The following is a 17,824-nucleotide window of genomic DNA, read 5'->3' on the forward strand; positions in this document are numbered from 1 at the left end:
GACAGCCTGTGGCCGAGAGACGGAGGCCTCTGGACTTTGGGCCCTTTCCCCAGCCTGGTGGCCTCGCTGGGTCAATGTGGCCAGGGATCCAGCTGGCAGGGAAGAGAGAATCTGAGCCCAGTGTGCCTCAGAGCACCCCTCAGTTAACAGCCACCTCCAGTGGGCGCCCACAGACCGGCCTCCGCCCTTGGACGGCTCCCCCAGGGCCTGACAAGTCTGACGCCTGCTGAGCACCCACCACACCTGCTGGGCCATGTGCCCTGGGCTCCTGCCTTCCTTCCCCAGCCCCACGAGCCAGGCCACCCAGCTCCCTCCAGGGCAGGGAGGGAAGCACCAGGCCAAGCTGTAAGCCTGTGCCTCGTCTAATCATAGCAGGGTGGTACCATCAGATGTGCTACCCAGCTGCCACCAGCCCAGCTCAGGAGTCACGGGGCAATCCCTTCCCTGAACCCATGGTGCTGCCCCGACTCTCCAGGTCCCTGCCAGGCTCCCGGCCCCCGCTGGCTGCTCGCTCCAGGTCTCCGAGGTGACCCGTGACCACCCGGTGCTACTCGGAGCCCGGCCTCCAGCCTCAGGAAGTGCCCAGGGCCAAGGACTCGTCCTTTCTTTGCCCTGAGCTCTTAGCATCGGTCTCCCGTTTAACTGAAGATTTCCATCTTATGAAGGAAAACGATCCAGGTCTTACAGCATGAAGACAGGAGTAGAACTTTGGTCTTGAACCGCCTGGCAGTGTCTCTCGTTGGCAATTTGCATTTCTGAAATTCCCCATCCCGCAAGCGAGTTCTGTTCCCTCCCGACGCGAGGCGTGGACGCTGAGCTGACGCGGATGCAGCCGCGGACACGGCATCGGCCCCGCCCAGGAGCGCGCACGCTCACACCACCTGCAGGCTGCGCTCGTGCCCATCCAGCTGCACTTTGAGCTTGTGTAGCTCCTCGATCTCGCGATTGTGCCGCTCGGTTTTGTGGCGCACCAGCGAGCGGTAGAAGTGGATGGTGAAGACCACGAAGATGAGGCCCACGGGCACCATGATGATGGTGGACACCAGGGCGGCCTGCCAGCCCGTGTGGCCCCCAGGGCCAGGTTGGGGGCCGGGCTGGTGGCGCGCGTCCACGGGCAGGAACTTGATCCAGCAGAGCAGTACTACCTCGGCCAGGAAGAGCAGGATGCCCAGCACGGTGGAGAAGCCCCAGGCCAGCTCGATGTAGGGGTGCATGCGCTCGTGCGGAGACTCGCTGATGGAGTTGAGGTTGTGGATGTTGCTCACGGCCTCCACGTTGGGCAGGATGCACGTGCTGATGAGCAGCGCGAACAGGTGCACGGCCACCAGCACTGTGGTGCACGCACTGAAGGCGATGAGCAGCGGCCGCGGGTATTGGTACTGAGTCTCCAGCTGCACCTCCACCATGGCCACCTGCAAGGCAGAGGGGGCGCTGGGTTGGGGTGCCCACAGAGCAGAGGGCGCCCTGCTCACTGATCAAATATTTTGAACTTTACTTTTTTTTTTTTTTTTTTTTTTTGCGGTACATGGGCCTCTCACTGTTGTGGCCTCTCCCGTTGTGGAGCACAGGCTCCGGATGCGCAGGCTCAGCGGCCATGGCTCACGGGCTCAGCCACTCCGCGGCATGTGGGATCCTCCCAGACAGGGGCACGAAACCCACGTCCTCTGCATCGGCAGGCAGACTCTCAACCACTGCGCCACCAGGGAAGCCCTGAACTTTACTTTTTTTTTTTTTTTTTTTGCTGATTAGCGAAAGAAGATCTCATTAAGGGAAAATCTACAAAGTACAGAAGAGGCCAGAGAAGCACTGGGCAGGGCGGTGATCGCATCCTGGATGCCAAGAACGTAGGTATATTGGGGTGCCGGGCTCCAGCCCAGGGCAGAGGCCACACTTCCCTGGGAACATGCGACTTTGCTGTTGATATCAGAGCCAGGCTGCAGTGGAGCTTAGCTGCAAAACAACTGATGTTTCTCAAAAGAACAAACTTGACCTTTTAAGAGGTAAAAAGAAGTAATGATGGAGGCTCCTGATGGTCCCTGGGCTCAGAGCCATACACTGGATGGCCTCACACAAGCCACAGGGTGCCTCTCTCAGCTGAAACCAAAAGCGGGAGTGAGCAGCCACCTCTCCAAAGGCCGGGAATCGTCATATAAATGAAAACAACGGTGAGGAGGGGAAGCTGGGAAGGGGCTGGGCTGGGACAACTGAGCTGAATCAGCAGCAGCAGTCAACGGGAGCAGGAGGCCAACAGGAAATATGTAAAAAGGGTAAGTCAAGAAACAGCAATTCCCAAATGTCATTAGAGACGTGGAGGCGGAGGGGCTGCCGGAGGCTGCCTCCAGGGATGGGAACGCGGGGCTGCAGGGGTTTGTTACAAGCCCTTTGCAGTACTTAATTTTAAACTGCGCATGTGCTAACTTTGAAAAAATAAAAACGACTTTTAAATGAAAGGGAACAAAAGGCTCACAGAAGGACCCGAAGCCCCAGCTTATCTCTGTAGCAGTGAGTGTCTATTTAGGCTGGGATCTGCTCACCACAAGCCCTAAGGGGCTTTCAAAGTCCAGACTGGGCGCCAGGCTCCTGCCACGCTTCCCCAGGCCACAGCTTCCCCAGGTCACACCCAGTCCACTCCCCTGCAGGCCACATCCCACCCCAGCTCTGTGGACCAACCCCAGTGGAGGGTTTAGTCCAGGCTCACCAAGGGCCTTCTCCCAGGCACCCAAAGGTAAGAAACCACACCCATCAAGGAAGGGGGAACAGGGAGGCAGAGAGAAGCCAGAAGGCTTTTCCACTCACACTGTTTGTCTCCTAGAGCTGAGCCATCCCTTTTTTGTTGTTGTTGTTGGTTTGTTTTGTTTTGGGCCATGCTGCACGTCTTGTGGGATCTTAGTTCCCTGACCTGCCACCAGCCCAGCTCAGGAGTCACGGGGCAATCCCGTGGGAACCCTGGGGCCATGGCAGCGAAAGCGCCAAGTCCCAACCACTGACATTGGACCGCCAGGGAACTCCCAGAGCCATCCCTGTTTTTAAAAATTTACAAGAAAGATTTCATAACTTCTAGCAACTACTGCCTCTTAGAGTGAGGACCTCATCCTCTCACTCCGTCTTCAGTGAAGATGGAACATTTGGTAGGTAAAAAGAAGATATGCCAGTCCTAGTGGACCACAGCTGAACAGAAACTCAGCAGTGATTATTGCTCCAAAGAGACAGCAGCCACACTACTGAGAGGAGGGGTGGTCCTTTCTCAGTGCCCTTTTAGCCTGGGTAGGCTCTTGTGACCACAAAGGATATGGCCCAACAAAAAAGGATGTTGTAAACTTCAGAGGGTGCAGAGATGAGAAACAAAGATGATTAAAAGGCCTATGAGGAAAGAAGTTTTGTTCAACCTCAGGAGAAAAGGCCAAAGGCCATTTTTCAGTGTATTTATGCAAAGATTTTTATGAAGGGGTCCTGGATCACTGGTTCTCTGTGTTAGGGGCAGGATAAACATGAAGAAATAAGTTTAAGGTCAGGCATAAGCACTTGCTGGAAAAAGGAACAGCTTTGCAATTCTAATTAGGGAATACATAATATGGAGAGGGAACTCTACCTACAGAGCGGCCTGTTCATTTTTCCATGTCCCTGCCCTTATTCAGCTGTGGTTTCCACAGTGGGCATGATACTAGCTGACGATCTGTATTCATCATTTCTTTCACCTGGGCTGCTCTGCAGTCTGAATAATTATCTGATTTACTGGGGTCTGTGGCTTCTGAAATGTATCCCCAACGGCTTAAGGAAGCACTTGCTACAGAGGAGATACTCCATAAATGCTGAAGAAATGAATTATTATAATTCATTATTATTGAATGAATAATACTATTGAATGAATAATAATGAATTATTATTATTATTATTCAACGGTCACTGTCCTCATTCTAAGGCCAGTTCACACCCCTGAAGGCTGCCATTAAGTCTCAAAGTACTCCTCCAGAATTCACTCTTTGCTTTACAGCTTTATTCACAGGGCTTGTTTGCAAATTTTAATGAGGGGTTTTGTAGCCTTCAAACTTGGGTGAGCAGACTCCTCCCTAAATTTGGAAGTCCAAATGTTTGGAAGACTGGGGTCTCAAGGGACAGCTGCAGACGGGAAGTGATTTCCGAGACCCAGGCCCCGCACAGAAAGGAAACCATCCTACTTCATTACATCATGCAGTACTTCTCAGTTAGTTTTCCAAAGTTAAAAAATATATAATAATAAATATAGGCCAGAAAAATTTAATGCAGTACATGCATAGTATTACTACGCATTATACCCTACTGTGAGGGTAGAAAACAAGATCTAATTTTAATGGTGACGTCTAAACTTCTCTTGCTATTTCTTAAAGTTAAGCTTGAGAAAATATTCCTCTTTTAATGTGATGGAAGAAAATGATTTTGAGCCAAAGTTATGTCCCATATGATTGTACACTTTTGTAATTAACGTTTTAAGCAATAAAATGCAAGACCTAAATAAGCCTTTGCTCTGAACTACAGACCTAAACCCAAATTGACTGCCCTCTAAATGTGGTGACCTCTGCCCTGCCCTGTATGAAGTCACGCCCCGACTACATGAGGTCTCATTTTTCCACGGGTGACCAGTGCTGATGACGGGTAGGCCCTTGTCATGGGAGTGGCCGCACTGGCTCGCTCGGACAGCTTTTTATTTTCTGCGTATCCGTTTGACAGCTGAGGCTCTGGGATATGGAAAAACAATTGTTTTTACATTAAAAAAAAAAAAAGGCTTCCAGCCCAATAGGACCTCTGAGCAGACAACAGAGAAAGAAAAGGAGGGGCGGCCGCAGTTCTCGCTGGGAATCCGGAATCCTGACATCCCCCCTCTCTGGGACAATCCCCTGAAGGGATGAAGGTCTGCAGGCTTTGAAGTCAACAGGGGATGTGGCCCTTTTTCAGGGCCCATGGTTTTTCCCCAGACAGACTCTTGTCCTGGGGGATGACTCAGAAGGAAAGCACAGCCGGGCAGCCGGGTGTCAGGCCAGAGGCTCTGCTTCGTCACCCCAGAGACCACATTCAGGGAGCATCTGTGTCCCCAGCTGGGCTAAACTAAGCAAACGCAACCCATGCCACAGTTTCTGCTCAAATTCCCAAACTCTTGGGTGGTGCCTGAGATGTGCAGATGTGGGGACTTTTGCCCAGGAAACCTTGTACCCTGAAGCCATTTTAATTACCCCACTAACTTCCCTGCAAAGTAAATACGGTATGTGAATGTGAGAGTGGGCTTTCTGGGGGCTCTGGGGCTTGGGGACTCCCCTGGATACCCCAGGCCACCCCCCCAGTTGCCAGAGCAGTCCCCTTGGAGGAGGTGGGACCTGGGCAGAGACTTGCTAATGGTCCATCCTGACTGTCAGCAGGGCCCGGAGGGAGTGCTTTGCTCCCTGAAGCATCACAGGATTTCAATTAGCAAAAGCCCACTTCACAGGCTGTGTTTCCCACCATGTGTTTCCACTCACCATGGCAAAGCCCGAGAGGAGGGCGGACGTCCGGCTGGAGGCCTTCAGCTTGGCCCTGCTCAGGTAGAGCTTCCTCCAGGAGAGGGCCTGCACAGAGTGGTGGTTGGAGGTGACCAGTTCCAGGTAGCTGCGGCGGACCCAGTCCCGGTAATCCATGCCCTTGTGGCCGGGCTCCGAGCAGGCGGGAGTGGAGGGGTCCACAGGTACGTTGAGCTCGGCGCTCATGGTGGGAGCCAGGCTGTGGGCGGCAGAGACACACTCAGGCATCCCAGAGGGTTCCCGGGGCCTGGAAAAGCCAGAATCCAAGTCCCTTTAACCTCCCCTGGGGGCCCACTGTATACACCCTGTGCCAGGGCCGTGGGATCCAGGGGTGCAGAAGTATGGAGCCCTGGCCTCTGAGGCAGTCCTCGCACAGGAATGTGGGGACCACCTGCAGGAAAGGAGGGGCAGGGGTGCATCTCCAGGAACCATCGCAGCATCCAGTGTTCCTCCACGAAGCAGGAATCTGGCCTCCCACCCCGAGCTCAGAAAGGCTCCAACTGAGTGTGGCTCTTGGGAGAATGGAATTCCAAGGTTGGCCAAAAGCACCTAAGGACTCCTCAGAGGTGCACCTATCTTCAGGGAGTAGGGAGCTGTAGTATTTAGGAAGCTTTTAGGACCTAAACTTCTGGATTTGACCCTGCCATGTGAGTGTGACACCTGACCTTTCCAACCTGCTCACCTTCACCTAGGGATATCCCCACCCTACCGGGCTCTTAGACAAGAGAGTAGAACCAAAACTGCTTTCCAGTGGCCAGGTGCCAACCATGAAATCAACATTTCCAAGCAGCCGCTAACTTCTCAAATCCAACTTAGATTTTAATCAGCACAGTTCGCCCTGAAAATACCTGGTTTGTATAACTAAGGCCACATCCAGGCTGCAATGGAAACCTTTAGCAAAATGAAAAACTGAATTGGCCAATTGACGTGAGCATGGTTTTTTGTGGGGTTTTTTTGTTTTTGTTCCGAGAAATGGAGGCTGGAGACCCCTCGAGTATCCCAGTAGACATCTGGTTTGACAGTAACACACGATGAAGATCAGAAGGGCTGATCTGTCGAGATTTGTGAATTTAAACCCAAATCTCCACTAATCCAGATAGGGGATTGGCGGTCTTGTGTGGCCCAAGGGGCCGGCCCATGCAGCAGCCCGCGGGATCAGCTCGAATTAATCTGCAGGGCAGGCTTCAAGGGCACAGGCACCTCACAGCTCACTTGGCATCAGATATTAACTTGTACCTTCAAGCCCGCATAGGCCCCGTGAAAAGCCTTCTTAAGGCTACTACAAAACAGAGCAGTGTTCCCAGGTTCCAGGGAGCCTGGCTGGGGGTGGGTGGGCGGAGTAGGGGGTGTTCATCAGGGTCAGCGGCTGAGGAAATGCCCAACACTTGACCTGTCCATGCCAACCCCTAAAAGGATTCTCTGGGAAGGTCCTAGAGGCGGGGAAGGCCTCTCTCTTTTGGGGTGCCTTCCTCTTTGTCTTCCACCAGGCTGCGGAGGCTCGGCTTTTACCGGCCAATAGGGCCCCGGGAAACAGTTCTGTGCTCTTCTATTTCTGCCTGGGATGCCAATTACTAGGTCATTTACAGGAGGGCCGACTTGGGAACCTTGGTCACCCGCACCCCCCCACCCCATCCACATCTGCAGCCAGCAGCACCGCTTGCAAGCACTTCAATCACAGGAATGTCCCTTCCCTTGAGGAGAATTCAGAGAAATGTTGTTCACTAACCAATCCATTGGCTGGCTCCAAATAATTGAGAATGGCGTCATTTGGAAATACATTTTTTTCTCTTTTTCTCCCCCTATGTATCAGAAGTGAGCCCACAGTTATGATGAAGACACTGTCCAGTGTGTGGTGGGGTGAAAGGCACAAGCTTTGCCCCCTCAGAGGATCCATCTCTCCATCCTGCATCCAATAAATGCTTCCTGAGCCCGAAGGTAAGACTGCATTTGGTACTTAAGGATCAAAGATGAAAGGTGAGGATGTCCAGGGGGGGAGTGAGATAAGGGCGGGGGGAATCTCATCCAGTGAGTTAAATGCTGCTTTAGTGGAGGGGGTGTGAGGGCTGAGGGAGTGCAGGAGGGGCTGGCTGCCTCTAGTCTTGACCCGGGAGAGGGGCCCTGCTAGGGAGCCAGGATAGGGACAAGGACATAGGTAGTGAAGGTAGCATTGGCAAAGAGGGACCCTCCCTCAAAGACAAGACGCTGCCCACATGGGAGCTTCTGAGAGGCAGGGCAGAAAAGCTAGCTGCAGAGGGGGTCAGGGAAACGGGGGTGGAAGGCAGGATGCAGGCAGTACAAGGAGCCTGGAAAGTATGACTGTGCTGGACTTGCTCTGGCGGTGCCCGGATGCAGGGGCTTGGACGGAGCTGGTCAGGGAACAATGCAGCCTCAGTCTGGTCTGTGTGCTCAAACGCTTGGCCGACTGGGAGGGGCAGGAGGGCCTGGTGGCCTCCAGAGGGATGTATGGGGTGAAGAAGAGGGAAGCACAGGGACCATCAATGAACGAGATCTGAGCTCAAATTGGAAAGTGGAGAGCTTCATGGGCAGTGAGGTCTGACGGTGGCCTCTGGGCCATGGTGGCCTCTGGGCCATGGTGGCCTCTGGGCAATAGGCAGGCCAGCCTCAGCCCTGCAGATGTCCTTCGAGTGGCAGGGTTTGGGAAGGAAGGGCTGTCAGTCTGCTTGGAGCCTGGGTCTTGAGGCAGGCCTGTGGGTCCTGAAGACAGAGAAGCCACTTCCTGTAGAGGGAGCAGCCCAGACTGGATTCAGATGCATCCTCACCCTTCCAGCCCCAGCGTCCTACCCTGGGCCAGGCCTCCTCCCCCTGCCTCCCCCACTCCAGGGGCAGAGTCTGGTCCTCACACTCCAGGGCTGGGCTCAGGCAGGGGGTGGGGTGGGTCAAGATGGAGCCCTGCGTTTCTGTCAGGTAGCAGAGGCTCCAAAGGATGCTCTCCTGGCTGAACCTTGTGGGTTTTTTGGTTTTGTTTTCATATAAGGGGCAGTCAGAGAAAAGAGGTCTTGTAGCATAACAGTGATGCTCTCTCTAAAGATTAGCTATTCTCCTTGGCAGGGCTGTTGGAAACATTTCCGGGCGGTAGGTTTTGGGGTTTGCCTGTCTTAACTTCCTTTAAACATCTGGGGCACGAGCAATGGCGAGTGCCACGCAGAAACGCCTGTTTCTGACTCTCTTTTTGTCACACCCGTGCAGGGCGGGGGCCCAGCCCCTCCTGCTCCCCTGGGTCTCCTAGAGGAGTCCGCCTGCATCCCTGTCCCTTCCCCTCAGGAAGCCCCAGCAGCCGCAGGACCCGCATTCAGCCCGCACCCGCGACCTGAGTCCTCTCGGCGCCGAACCCTGCCCGGGGAGCCCGCGGGGTTGGGGTCACCTGGCCGCCTCCCAACCCCGCAGACGTCGCGTCCCAGGCCTGCCCAGGAGGAAGCCGGTCCCCTCCCCCGTCGAGTCTCCGGGTGCAATTCCAGTCCCCCGCCAGACCCCCCGCGGCGAGCACTCACCGAGCTGCTCTGCCCGCCCGGCCCGGCTCCGGCTCGGGCTCGCGGCAGGCGGCGCTGGCGTGGCCGTGTGGCCCTGTGGCCCAGTGGCCCTGTGGCCCGGCCGGGGCGCCGAGCGCGGCCCCCACCCTCCTTCCGCCCGTCCCTCGGGGTCCCCCGGCCCCGCCCCCGCCAGCTGCCCCGCCCCCCCGCCGGCCCGCCGCAGCCGCTGCCCCGGCAACAGTGCGCTGCCGTCACGTGACCGGCCGCGGGGGCGCTGTGGGCCACGTGACACTGCGGGCTGGCAGGGGCGGGGCTCGAGGCCCCTCCCGGAGGGGCCCCGGGGGTCCCAGCTGTGTGGATCCTGCTCCCGCCAGGGCGCCAAAAACCCGCGAAAGGTTGCTCATGTCTCCTGGGCGCGCCGCGGGTAGTAGTGAGCAGGGATCCGCGCCGCGGCGGCGAGGAGAGCCGGAAGCCTGGGCATCCCTCGCTCTCCCGCCCCGCCGGCCGCCCGAGCGCCCTGGCGACAGAACGGGGAGGCTGCGCTTTCTCTGCCCCCTGGGTCTGGCCAGCAAGTCCAGGTCAGGCTGAGCCCTGCTTGGCCCGAGGTGTGGGGGTCTGAGTGCCGAGTGGGAGCACGGGGTTCCAGGGTGAGCCCCAGAGAACGTCCGGGACCGGTCACTGACCCGGTGGTGGGGTGGGATCCCGTTATCAGACTGCAGGGTGTGCGGGGGTGCGGCGGGGGGCGTGGGGAGAAAAGGTGTAAGGGAGGCTCTGTTCCGGGAGATGTGGGCGGCGACGCCCGAGTTTGTCGGGCGGACGGTGGCACCAGGCAGAGCGCGCCCCGGAGCTGGTCGCCCAGACTGCACCCTCACCCAAAGGCCCAGCGAGACCTGCCGGGTCCTAACCCGGGTGCAGCATGCTTGGCGCGCCGAGAGCTGTTCTCAGTGGGCAGAGCGCTGGGGGAGAAAGTGTTTCTGCGGTGCCTCTGGCTCCTTCTGTCCGAGACTGCAGGGAACCTCTCCGCGGGAATGGTGAACTCTCCGGTTTTACAACCGAGACCTTCAAACAGGAACGATCTTTTAGGGAAGTACACGTGAATATTCACTAAGAGGAGAGATGGGTTCCTATCAACCCATCGTGCCACACGGGCCCTCAGAGTACTTCCTGCGTGGCCTACATAGGATTTTTCCATCTGTCACAACAACATTGGACCGTGACACATTTATCCAAACGAAAGAAAAAAGAGAGAGAAAAATTCCACTCGTGTCAACCAGTCCAAGTTTTCTGACAATTGGAAGAGTAAACGTTAGCAGATGCCAGGGCAAATCCATTTATACTGCAAGATGCATTTTAGGGGCCAGTGCTGAGAGCCAGGATGATACCTTTTAATCCAGGAGGACACTTAAGAGCAGACTAAGCCAGTTTCCCCCTGGTTAGTGCCCTAACAAAGGGCGGAGGAAAATCCCAGGGTCTGAATACCGCCCCCGCTCCCATGGCTACAGGAAGGAGATCACTGGATTTCAGGGAGCAAAGTCCTCAAAAAGCATAGTGTGGCTTCCACACCTCAAGCAGCTGGAAAAGTGGACTGGAAAACAGGAAGAAAACACTTTGAACACTTTGTAAACGGCAGTAGTTGCCTCATAGATGAACATTCTTTCAGCAGCAGTCATTCGCTTGCGTTCTCACCCTTGAACCCTGACTGCACATCCTTTAGAAAGCTTCCTAGGCCAGTTAGCCATGCCCCCACCCCCGAGCACATTTATCCAGCATGTCTGGGCAGAAGCAGAAGGTAAGTCGCAGTTACCAGGGCTTTTCAGAGCTCGTTTCCTAACCAAACCCAGAAAATGGCTTTCCCCACCCTGGAAGATTAAGGGTGGTGACTGTGTTGAAAGGAGAGAGATTTAATGATCACAATACAGTAGTTGCAAGCCCCCCTCAGGCGCCCAGGCAGTTGAGTAGGGGCTACACAGAGCCGAGGAGGTTCAGGCACAGGTCCACGGTACCAGCCACTCAGCCGGCATGTCTGGGCTCCAGTTTGTGCTGTCATTCTCGGCAAGTCGCTTCCTCTCCCGAGGCCTCGGCTGTCCCACATTTGAAAAAGACCAACTCTGGGAGGCATATCCCAGGGGTCAGCCACCTTCTAGTTGCCTCATCCACGCGTGCCCCCTCGATCAGTGAATGCCGTGGTCCTTGCTGTTTTCCTCTCTCCCCCAGGATGGCCTCACACCTGGTATGGACAATGTATCCAGTCCCCTGACACGGCAGTTCTGTCCCCTTGGCCATTTGCTCCTATGGCCTAGCCCTTATTATCATCACCTTCTGTGAACTCCCCCAACCAGGGATCGAACCCAGGCCCCGGCATTGAAAACTCTGAGTCCTAATCACTGGACCGCCGGGGAATTCCCAGCGTGAACACTTAAATTCAAATATCCCACTTTCTGACGCTTCTTCCTCACTCAGTCCCCCATCACTCCCCTGACTCTGACACCTATTTTTCTCCCTTTCAGCCTCCTTTCGGCTTCTCCTACTGACACCTCTCCCCACTTCTCAGAGAGCTGTCATCACTTCCTTTGTTTCCTCCTCAGCCATCTGCAGTCTGCTGCCCTTTGCGCTGCTAAGTCCAGATGTCTCGGCCACTGCCCTGTCTGTCACCGGGTTCCCCTCCTTCCATCTGGAAACACTCCTTCCTTCTCTGGTGAGGCCACTGGACATTCCCCGGTGCAGGCCTCTCCTCTGCCATCTGTCCACTAGATACGGCTGTTTCTCAGGGTCCTGTCTGGGTCCCTCTCTCCACATTTCTATCTGAGTGGTCTCACCCACTCCCGTTTTGCCTGAGAGCTCCCAGATCATCACCTACAACCCAGGTCTCTTCCCAGCCTGGCAGGGTGTGATCCAAGGCCCGCGAGCTTCACCAGGCCCTCAGCTGAATTCCTCATCTTTCCCTCACACACCTGCCCCACCTCCTGGTCACCTGTCCCAGGGCGAGTTCCACCACCCGCCCAGCTGGTGACTCTGTAGATCTGGTGTCAGTCCTGACTTCCCTCCTCCCCAAGTCCTGTGAATTCTCCCACCTACATGTCTCTGAAATACCCCCTCCCACCCCTGCGTCCCTCTCCTGCCCCTGCGTCCCCCTCCTCCACACACTTCTTCCTCCCCCCGTCCCCCCGTCTCTATTCTTTTTTTTTTTTTTAATAAATTTATTTATTTATTTTTGGCTGTGTTGGCTCTTCGTTGCTGAGCGCGGGCTTTCTCTAGTTGCGGCCAGCGGGGGCTTTTGTTCATTGTGGTGTGCGGGCTTCTCGTTGCGGTGGCTTCTCTTGCTGCAGAGCACAGGCTCTATGCGCACAGGCTTCAGTAGTTGTGACACGTGGGCTCAGTAGTTGTGGCTCACAGGCTCTAGAGCGCAGGCTCAGTAGGTGTGGCACATGGGCTTAAGTTGCTCTGCGGCATGTGGGATCTTCCCGGACCAGGGCTCGAACCCACGTCCCCTGCATTGGCAGGCAGATTCTTAATCACTGCACCACCTGGTCTCTATTCTAACTCAGGCCGTTGTCATCCCAGGTCTGCGTTACTGAGCTACCCTCCCCTTGTCCAGAAGTCCTGGGTCCCATGCCCACGCAGCACCCTGTGCAGCACGGCACTGACCTTTCTCTCGTCTGTGTCCCTGACCGGATCTGGAGCTCCTTGAAGGTGAGGACTGTGTTGCCAAGCAAAGTGCACTTAGGAACCCTTTGGATTTAGCCCTTAGTTCTGCTCAATAAACGTTTACTACATTCTAGGGCATAAGAAAACTGCCTGAGGACTTGCCCCAGGTTAATTTCTAAGAGTGTTCTCCTTACTGAGCTAGGTTAATATATAGTTATTGTAGCTCACTTTAGTCAAGTATGCCAAACAGTAAACATAAACTTCCAAAAGGGGAGGAGAAGAAAACATACCTATTTCCAGTGATGATGCCAAAAGAAGTGGTTCCCACACAGCTCTGCTTCCACGCAGCCTGGAAACCAGGTTTAATTACATTCCTATTTCCAAAAGTCAATAGAACGTCACTCCTCTAACACAATTTATTTTTTTCCTCAAAAGATAAATGTTGAAAACAGAGAATTCAAAATAGTGATGGTACTTTTTATGTTCCAAACCAGTGTTTCTCAAGGTATGGAGGGGGAGGGGATCCATAGTGGAATCCCCTGAGGTACCTGCTTAAAATGCCTAATTAGGGCCTGAACTGTAATGAATCAGTCTCGGGGGCATGTCTGGGGTCTGGATTTTTTTAAAATATTTATTTATTTATTTATTTGGCACCCTGGGTCTTGAGTTGCACCAGGATCTTCGTTGCAGCACGCGGGACCTTTAGTTGTGGCATGTGGGATCTAGTTCCCCATCCAGGGACCTAACCCCAGCCCCCTGCATTGGGATCGCGGAGTCTTACCCACTGGTCCACCAGGGAAGTCCCCGGGGTCTGGATTTTTTTAGGTAGGCTCCTCCCCTGCTGCTACACTGCGGGCATCAAGGCAGAGAAGGTGACTAACTGTGTCTACTCGTAGGTCTTTCCTGCCGTAGGAGCAGTTTTTCAGGTGGGAACGACTTACCGGCTTGCTCCTAGTCACTGAGATTTGCTCAGTGACATTTATTGAGCACCTATTACGTCCCAAGCACTGTGATGGCGCTAGGGGTCAGAAAGGAGCGGAACTAGCAGGTCCTCACTGTCACGAGCTCAGCTGAGTCTGGGGGTGTGCGGGCTGCTAGTATGGCGGGACCCGGGCGGGGGAATGAGTGATGGGGCCGTGGAAGAAATGAAACGGGGTGGGTGGAAAGCTGAGCCCCACGGGGGAGGAAGAGGCAGAGCCAGTGTTCCTGAGGCAGGAACTGCTTCCCGGGGTGGGGCCATCGGGAGCAAGAGGGAGGGAGGGGACCCGGCCCGAGAGGGAAGCAGGCAGGGGCTGGATTGAAGGACTTCAGCTCCTATTGTAAGTGTGAGGGAAGCCCTTGGGGAAGTAACCCAGAGGGATGGCAAGATCTGGTTTGCTTTTTTTTTATTTTCTTTTTTGGCCACGCCACAAAGCATGTGGGATCTTAGTTCCCCGACCAGGGATTGAACCCGTGTCCCCTGCATTGGAAGTCTTAACCACTAGACTGCCAGGGAAGTTCCTGGTTTCTGCTTTTAAACGATCACCCTGGCTGCTTTGTGGAGAACAAAGTTGGGGAGTGGGGTGTTGTCAAATTCAAGTTGTTGTGCCTGACACGTAGTGAGGCCCAAACAAACCGAAACGTCAGAGTTTGGAGCAGAGAAAGTTTAATTAGTCCAGGAGGTGCCAACCTGGCAGATGAGAGACCTAGGCTTGTCTCAGATCCATCTTGCTGGCTGGCTGAGGCACAAGGTTTTTAAAGGCGAAAAAAAAAAAAAAAATAGGTAAAGAGGGTCTTTGTGATTTCAGCTTCCTGATAAGACTTTAGTTGCAACCTCCTGGCCCTCATACGTCTTGTGACCCCATGTGTCACTGGTGATCAACCTGTCTGTTCCTGCAAAGCAAACTAGTAAATCATGGTCTTGTGATCCCTTAATTTCTTTCTCAGAGAGAGCAAAAGTAATGGGTGAGGTGTTTTATTATTTACTTAGAGCCTATGTGACTGGTTAAGACTTTCAATTCCCGCTCAGACCCTGCTGTTTTCTTTAAGACTTTTGGGGCGGGCTCTTTCCTTTGTTTCTGAGTTCCCTCCCTTCCCTAATTAGTAACTGCTTGAATCTGCTCTTTGGAACTCAGGGAAAGTCTAGGAGACTAAAGCCTTTTTCTACAAACAAGAAACAGGAGACATGGAAAGGCTTTTGTATCCAGGAGGGCCCCGTAGGGTCCTGATTGACTTCAATCCCCCCTTTTCTTTGATTCTCCTCAATCTTGAGAGGAACAGGAGCAGGACAGAAAGGGTATACAGTTTTGGGTAGAGAGGTTAATCATAAACTCGGCAGAAGAACTTGGTTTTGTGGAGAGTTGGTTTCAGTGGGGCATGAGTAGAAAGAGGCTACAGCATCCATCCAAGCTAGAGATGCTGGTGGTGTGGACTAAGGTGAACAAGGCAAAGACCATGACAGTGAGCAGGCCCAGCGAGGTGGATGGACTTGGGGAAGCGGTGAGCAAAACAGGAACCAACGATGACCCTGACTCCTAGGTTAGGAGCTCAAGCAACTGGGTGGAAAGTGGTGCAATTCACCAAGGTGAGAAGACAGAGGAGGAACGTGCTTAGGGGGTGAAATCAAGGTTTTCTTATGCTGAGCTCACGGTGCTCATTACATATCCAAGGGGAGACATCGGGTGGGTGGCTGGGTGGACACGAGTCTGGGCTCCAAAAGGAAGTTGAAGCCAGAAACTCAGAAGACATCAGTGAAGCTAGTATTTAAAGCCACCTATTAGAAATGATCTCCTGGGGCCTGAGTATTGACAATAGAAGACTGTGCTCTGGGTCACCCTGATATTCAGAGTTTGAGCGGCAGGGAAGCAAGCAAGGGAAAGGCAGAAAGCAAGCCAGGAGGCAGTGCTGTCAGGAATGCTAACAGAAGAGTGGGAAACTGAATAGAATGCCACCGAGGGGCTGGACTGGGCAAGACTAGAAGGATTTCAGTGGGGTTACGGGGAGGAAAGCTCGCAGAAGGATGAGAGTGAAGAGGTTGAAGCAAACGCAGAGAACCCTGGGGGGTTTAGCCGAGAAGGGGAGGAGGTGAGTGGGGTGACAGTGGCAGGAGGGCACGGGGACAAGGGCTCCTCTTCTGTTGCTTCACAATGGGAGGCACCTGGCTGCTTGCTGCCGGAAAGGGGCCAGGAGACCCGGGATGAAGTGCTTCTGTGAAACAGTTACTGCAGGGGGCGGGGAAAGAGAGAGCCCTGGGGAGGGAGGACACGAAAAAATGCCTCTTAGAAAGTGGGAGAGTGACTCTACGAGGGTGGTGGTATAAGATCTCAGGAGAGGAGGGGAGTGCTGGGTTCCTGTGCGACCCCCGTGATCCCACATTCACCTGGGACTGGTCAGTCCAGCTGCCTGGTTGGGTGAGATAAAGGATTGATAGCCCCAGGGACTGTAGCTCTAAAGTACAATTCCTTGCTTTAGGGAACATCTGTCCCTGTCACTGCAAGGCTGCACACCCACGTCCACTCATTCTCCGAACACACACACAGTTAACTCTCATTCATGGTAGTTAGATTCCATAAAGTGGCCGCAGACACTGGATTAGCAGACACTGAACCAACCAATCCTGCCTGGGGAAACACAGGGTGAGGTTTCTGTGAGCCTCGGGCCACATCAACCAATCAACATACAGCCTTGCTTTATGTGTATTTTTTTGTTTCAAGACACTTTCATTAGTATACATTACTGACTCACTAGTGTTGAACTCAGAGCATCATGACTCAGGCCTGAGCGAAGGTGCTCAAAGACACACCCCACCCTCCTTATGCTAGAAACACTAGCTGGCGCTTCAGCATGATGCCTGGGGGCCATTTTGTTTAAATGGCAAATCATCAAGAAAAAGCACTGAAATGCAAAAAAGGGCTGCGATTAAGTAGGTCCGAGCTAAAACAAGAAGGCCGAGTGTCGCCTTGTTTGGCCTCAGCCGGGAACACGTGCATCGGGCAACTCAAAATGTTGCTACTTTGCACATGCAAACAGCGGCAAAAGCACCAGGAGTATTGATTTCGGGGTTACGAATAAAATTGAGTGAATAGGCCAATTCACAAAAATAGAACCGGTGGGCCGTGAGGAGCGACTGTATTTAAAACTATTAGATATTATGACACACATATTATTATGCGAACACACACACACAACACACAGGGGACTCACTAAAGGAACGGCCTTCTGCCTGGCACCCTCCCTGCCAGGTTTGGGCTCCGCATGCCTCTCCCTGAAGCGGCACAGCCCTGTGGGGCCGGGACCGGGAGGATGGACTCTGCAGTCATACTGCCTGGGTTCATGTGGCAGCTCTAACACTTCCTTGCTGGGTGATTATTGGTCAAACACATTTCACCTGCCTTCACTAATAAAGGTCATTTAAGACTTGCAGTCCTCCAAGCAGCACGGAGCGTACACGATAAGATGTTTCTCTGAGTTGTCTTCCAGGAGCTTGGAGTCAGCTGTGTCTAGTTTGAGCTGAGCTGGTTAAGACTGGATAGGACCACTGACCCTCCACATGGGTGACCTTTTGACGTCAGAGAGCCACCCTCAGATTATGCTAAGCGCCTCTTTTTTTGTTTTCTTTGGCCACGCCACGCCGCTTGCAGGATCTTAGTTCTCCGACCAGGGATGGAACCTGTGCCCCCTGCAGTGGAAGCGAGGGGTCCTAACCGCTGCTCCGCCGGGGAATTCCCACGCCTCCAGTTTTGAAGGTGCAGAGGCCTGTAGCTGAGCCACACCTGCTCAGGATGACGCTGACCACGCCTTTTCCCAAACACCTATCCCCACTCTCCCCACGCCTCGGACCACCCTGCTGCTTTATTCGTCATCCCATAATATACCCCGAGCATCTTGCCTTCCCGGTGGCAGGTCTGAGCCTTTCTCTTCTGTCTCCTCGCACGGCTGCCTTGTGAACTAAACCCTCTCTGCTGCGAACCTCGGCCTCTCAGCGATTTGGCCTGCTGCACGTCAGGCAAAAGGCTCAGTGACAAATATGGTGAGCCAGCCAGGGGTGAGTCCAGACGGACCTTTTGCCCGTGGCTGGTCGGCCCCTTGCTGGTATTCTGAGTCCAAGCAGCTGCCTCGTCCTTTTTTTTTTTTTTTTTTTTTGCGGTATGTGGGCCTCTCACTGTTGTGGCCTCTCCCGTTGTGGAG

The 17,824-nt window shown here is 54.1% G+C and overlaps 1 protein-coding gene across 2 annotated transcripts; it reads right to left on the reverse strand.

Annotated features, from left to right (window-relative positions):
* Nucleotides 1-872: 872 nt before the first annotated feature.
* ORAI2 (ORAI calcium release-activated calcium modulator 2) lies at nt 873-5,726 on the reverse strand (the record flags this gene model as incomplete). 2 transcript variants are annotated; one of them, XM_079719396.1, is made up of 2 exons in its annotated part: nt 5,487-5,726; nt 873-1,412 (listed from the first exon to the last, which is right to left on the reverse strand). In XM_079719396.1, exons 1-2 carry the CDS (start codon nt 5,709-5,711, stop codon nt 873-875), a joined length of 765 nt encoding a protein of 254 aa, XP_079575522.1. In that variant the 5' UTR covers nt 5,712-5,726. The 2 variants fall into 2 exon arrangements, with proteins under 2 accessions (XP_079575522.1, XP_079575523.1); XM_079719397.1 differs by having other exon boundaries at nt 873-1,471; nt 5,483-5,720.
* Nucleotides 5,727-17,824: the final 12,098 nt, after the last annotated feature.

The sequence above is a fragment of the Hyperoodon ampullatus genome (genome assembly GCF_949752795.1).
Source record: "Hyperoodon ampullatus genome assembly, chromosome: 14".
NCBI lineage: Eukaryota > Metazoa > Chordata > Mammalia > Artiodactyla > Ziphiidae > Hyperoodon > Hyperoodon ampullatus.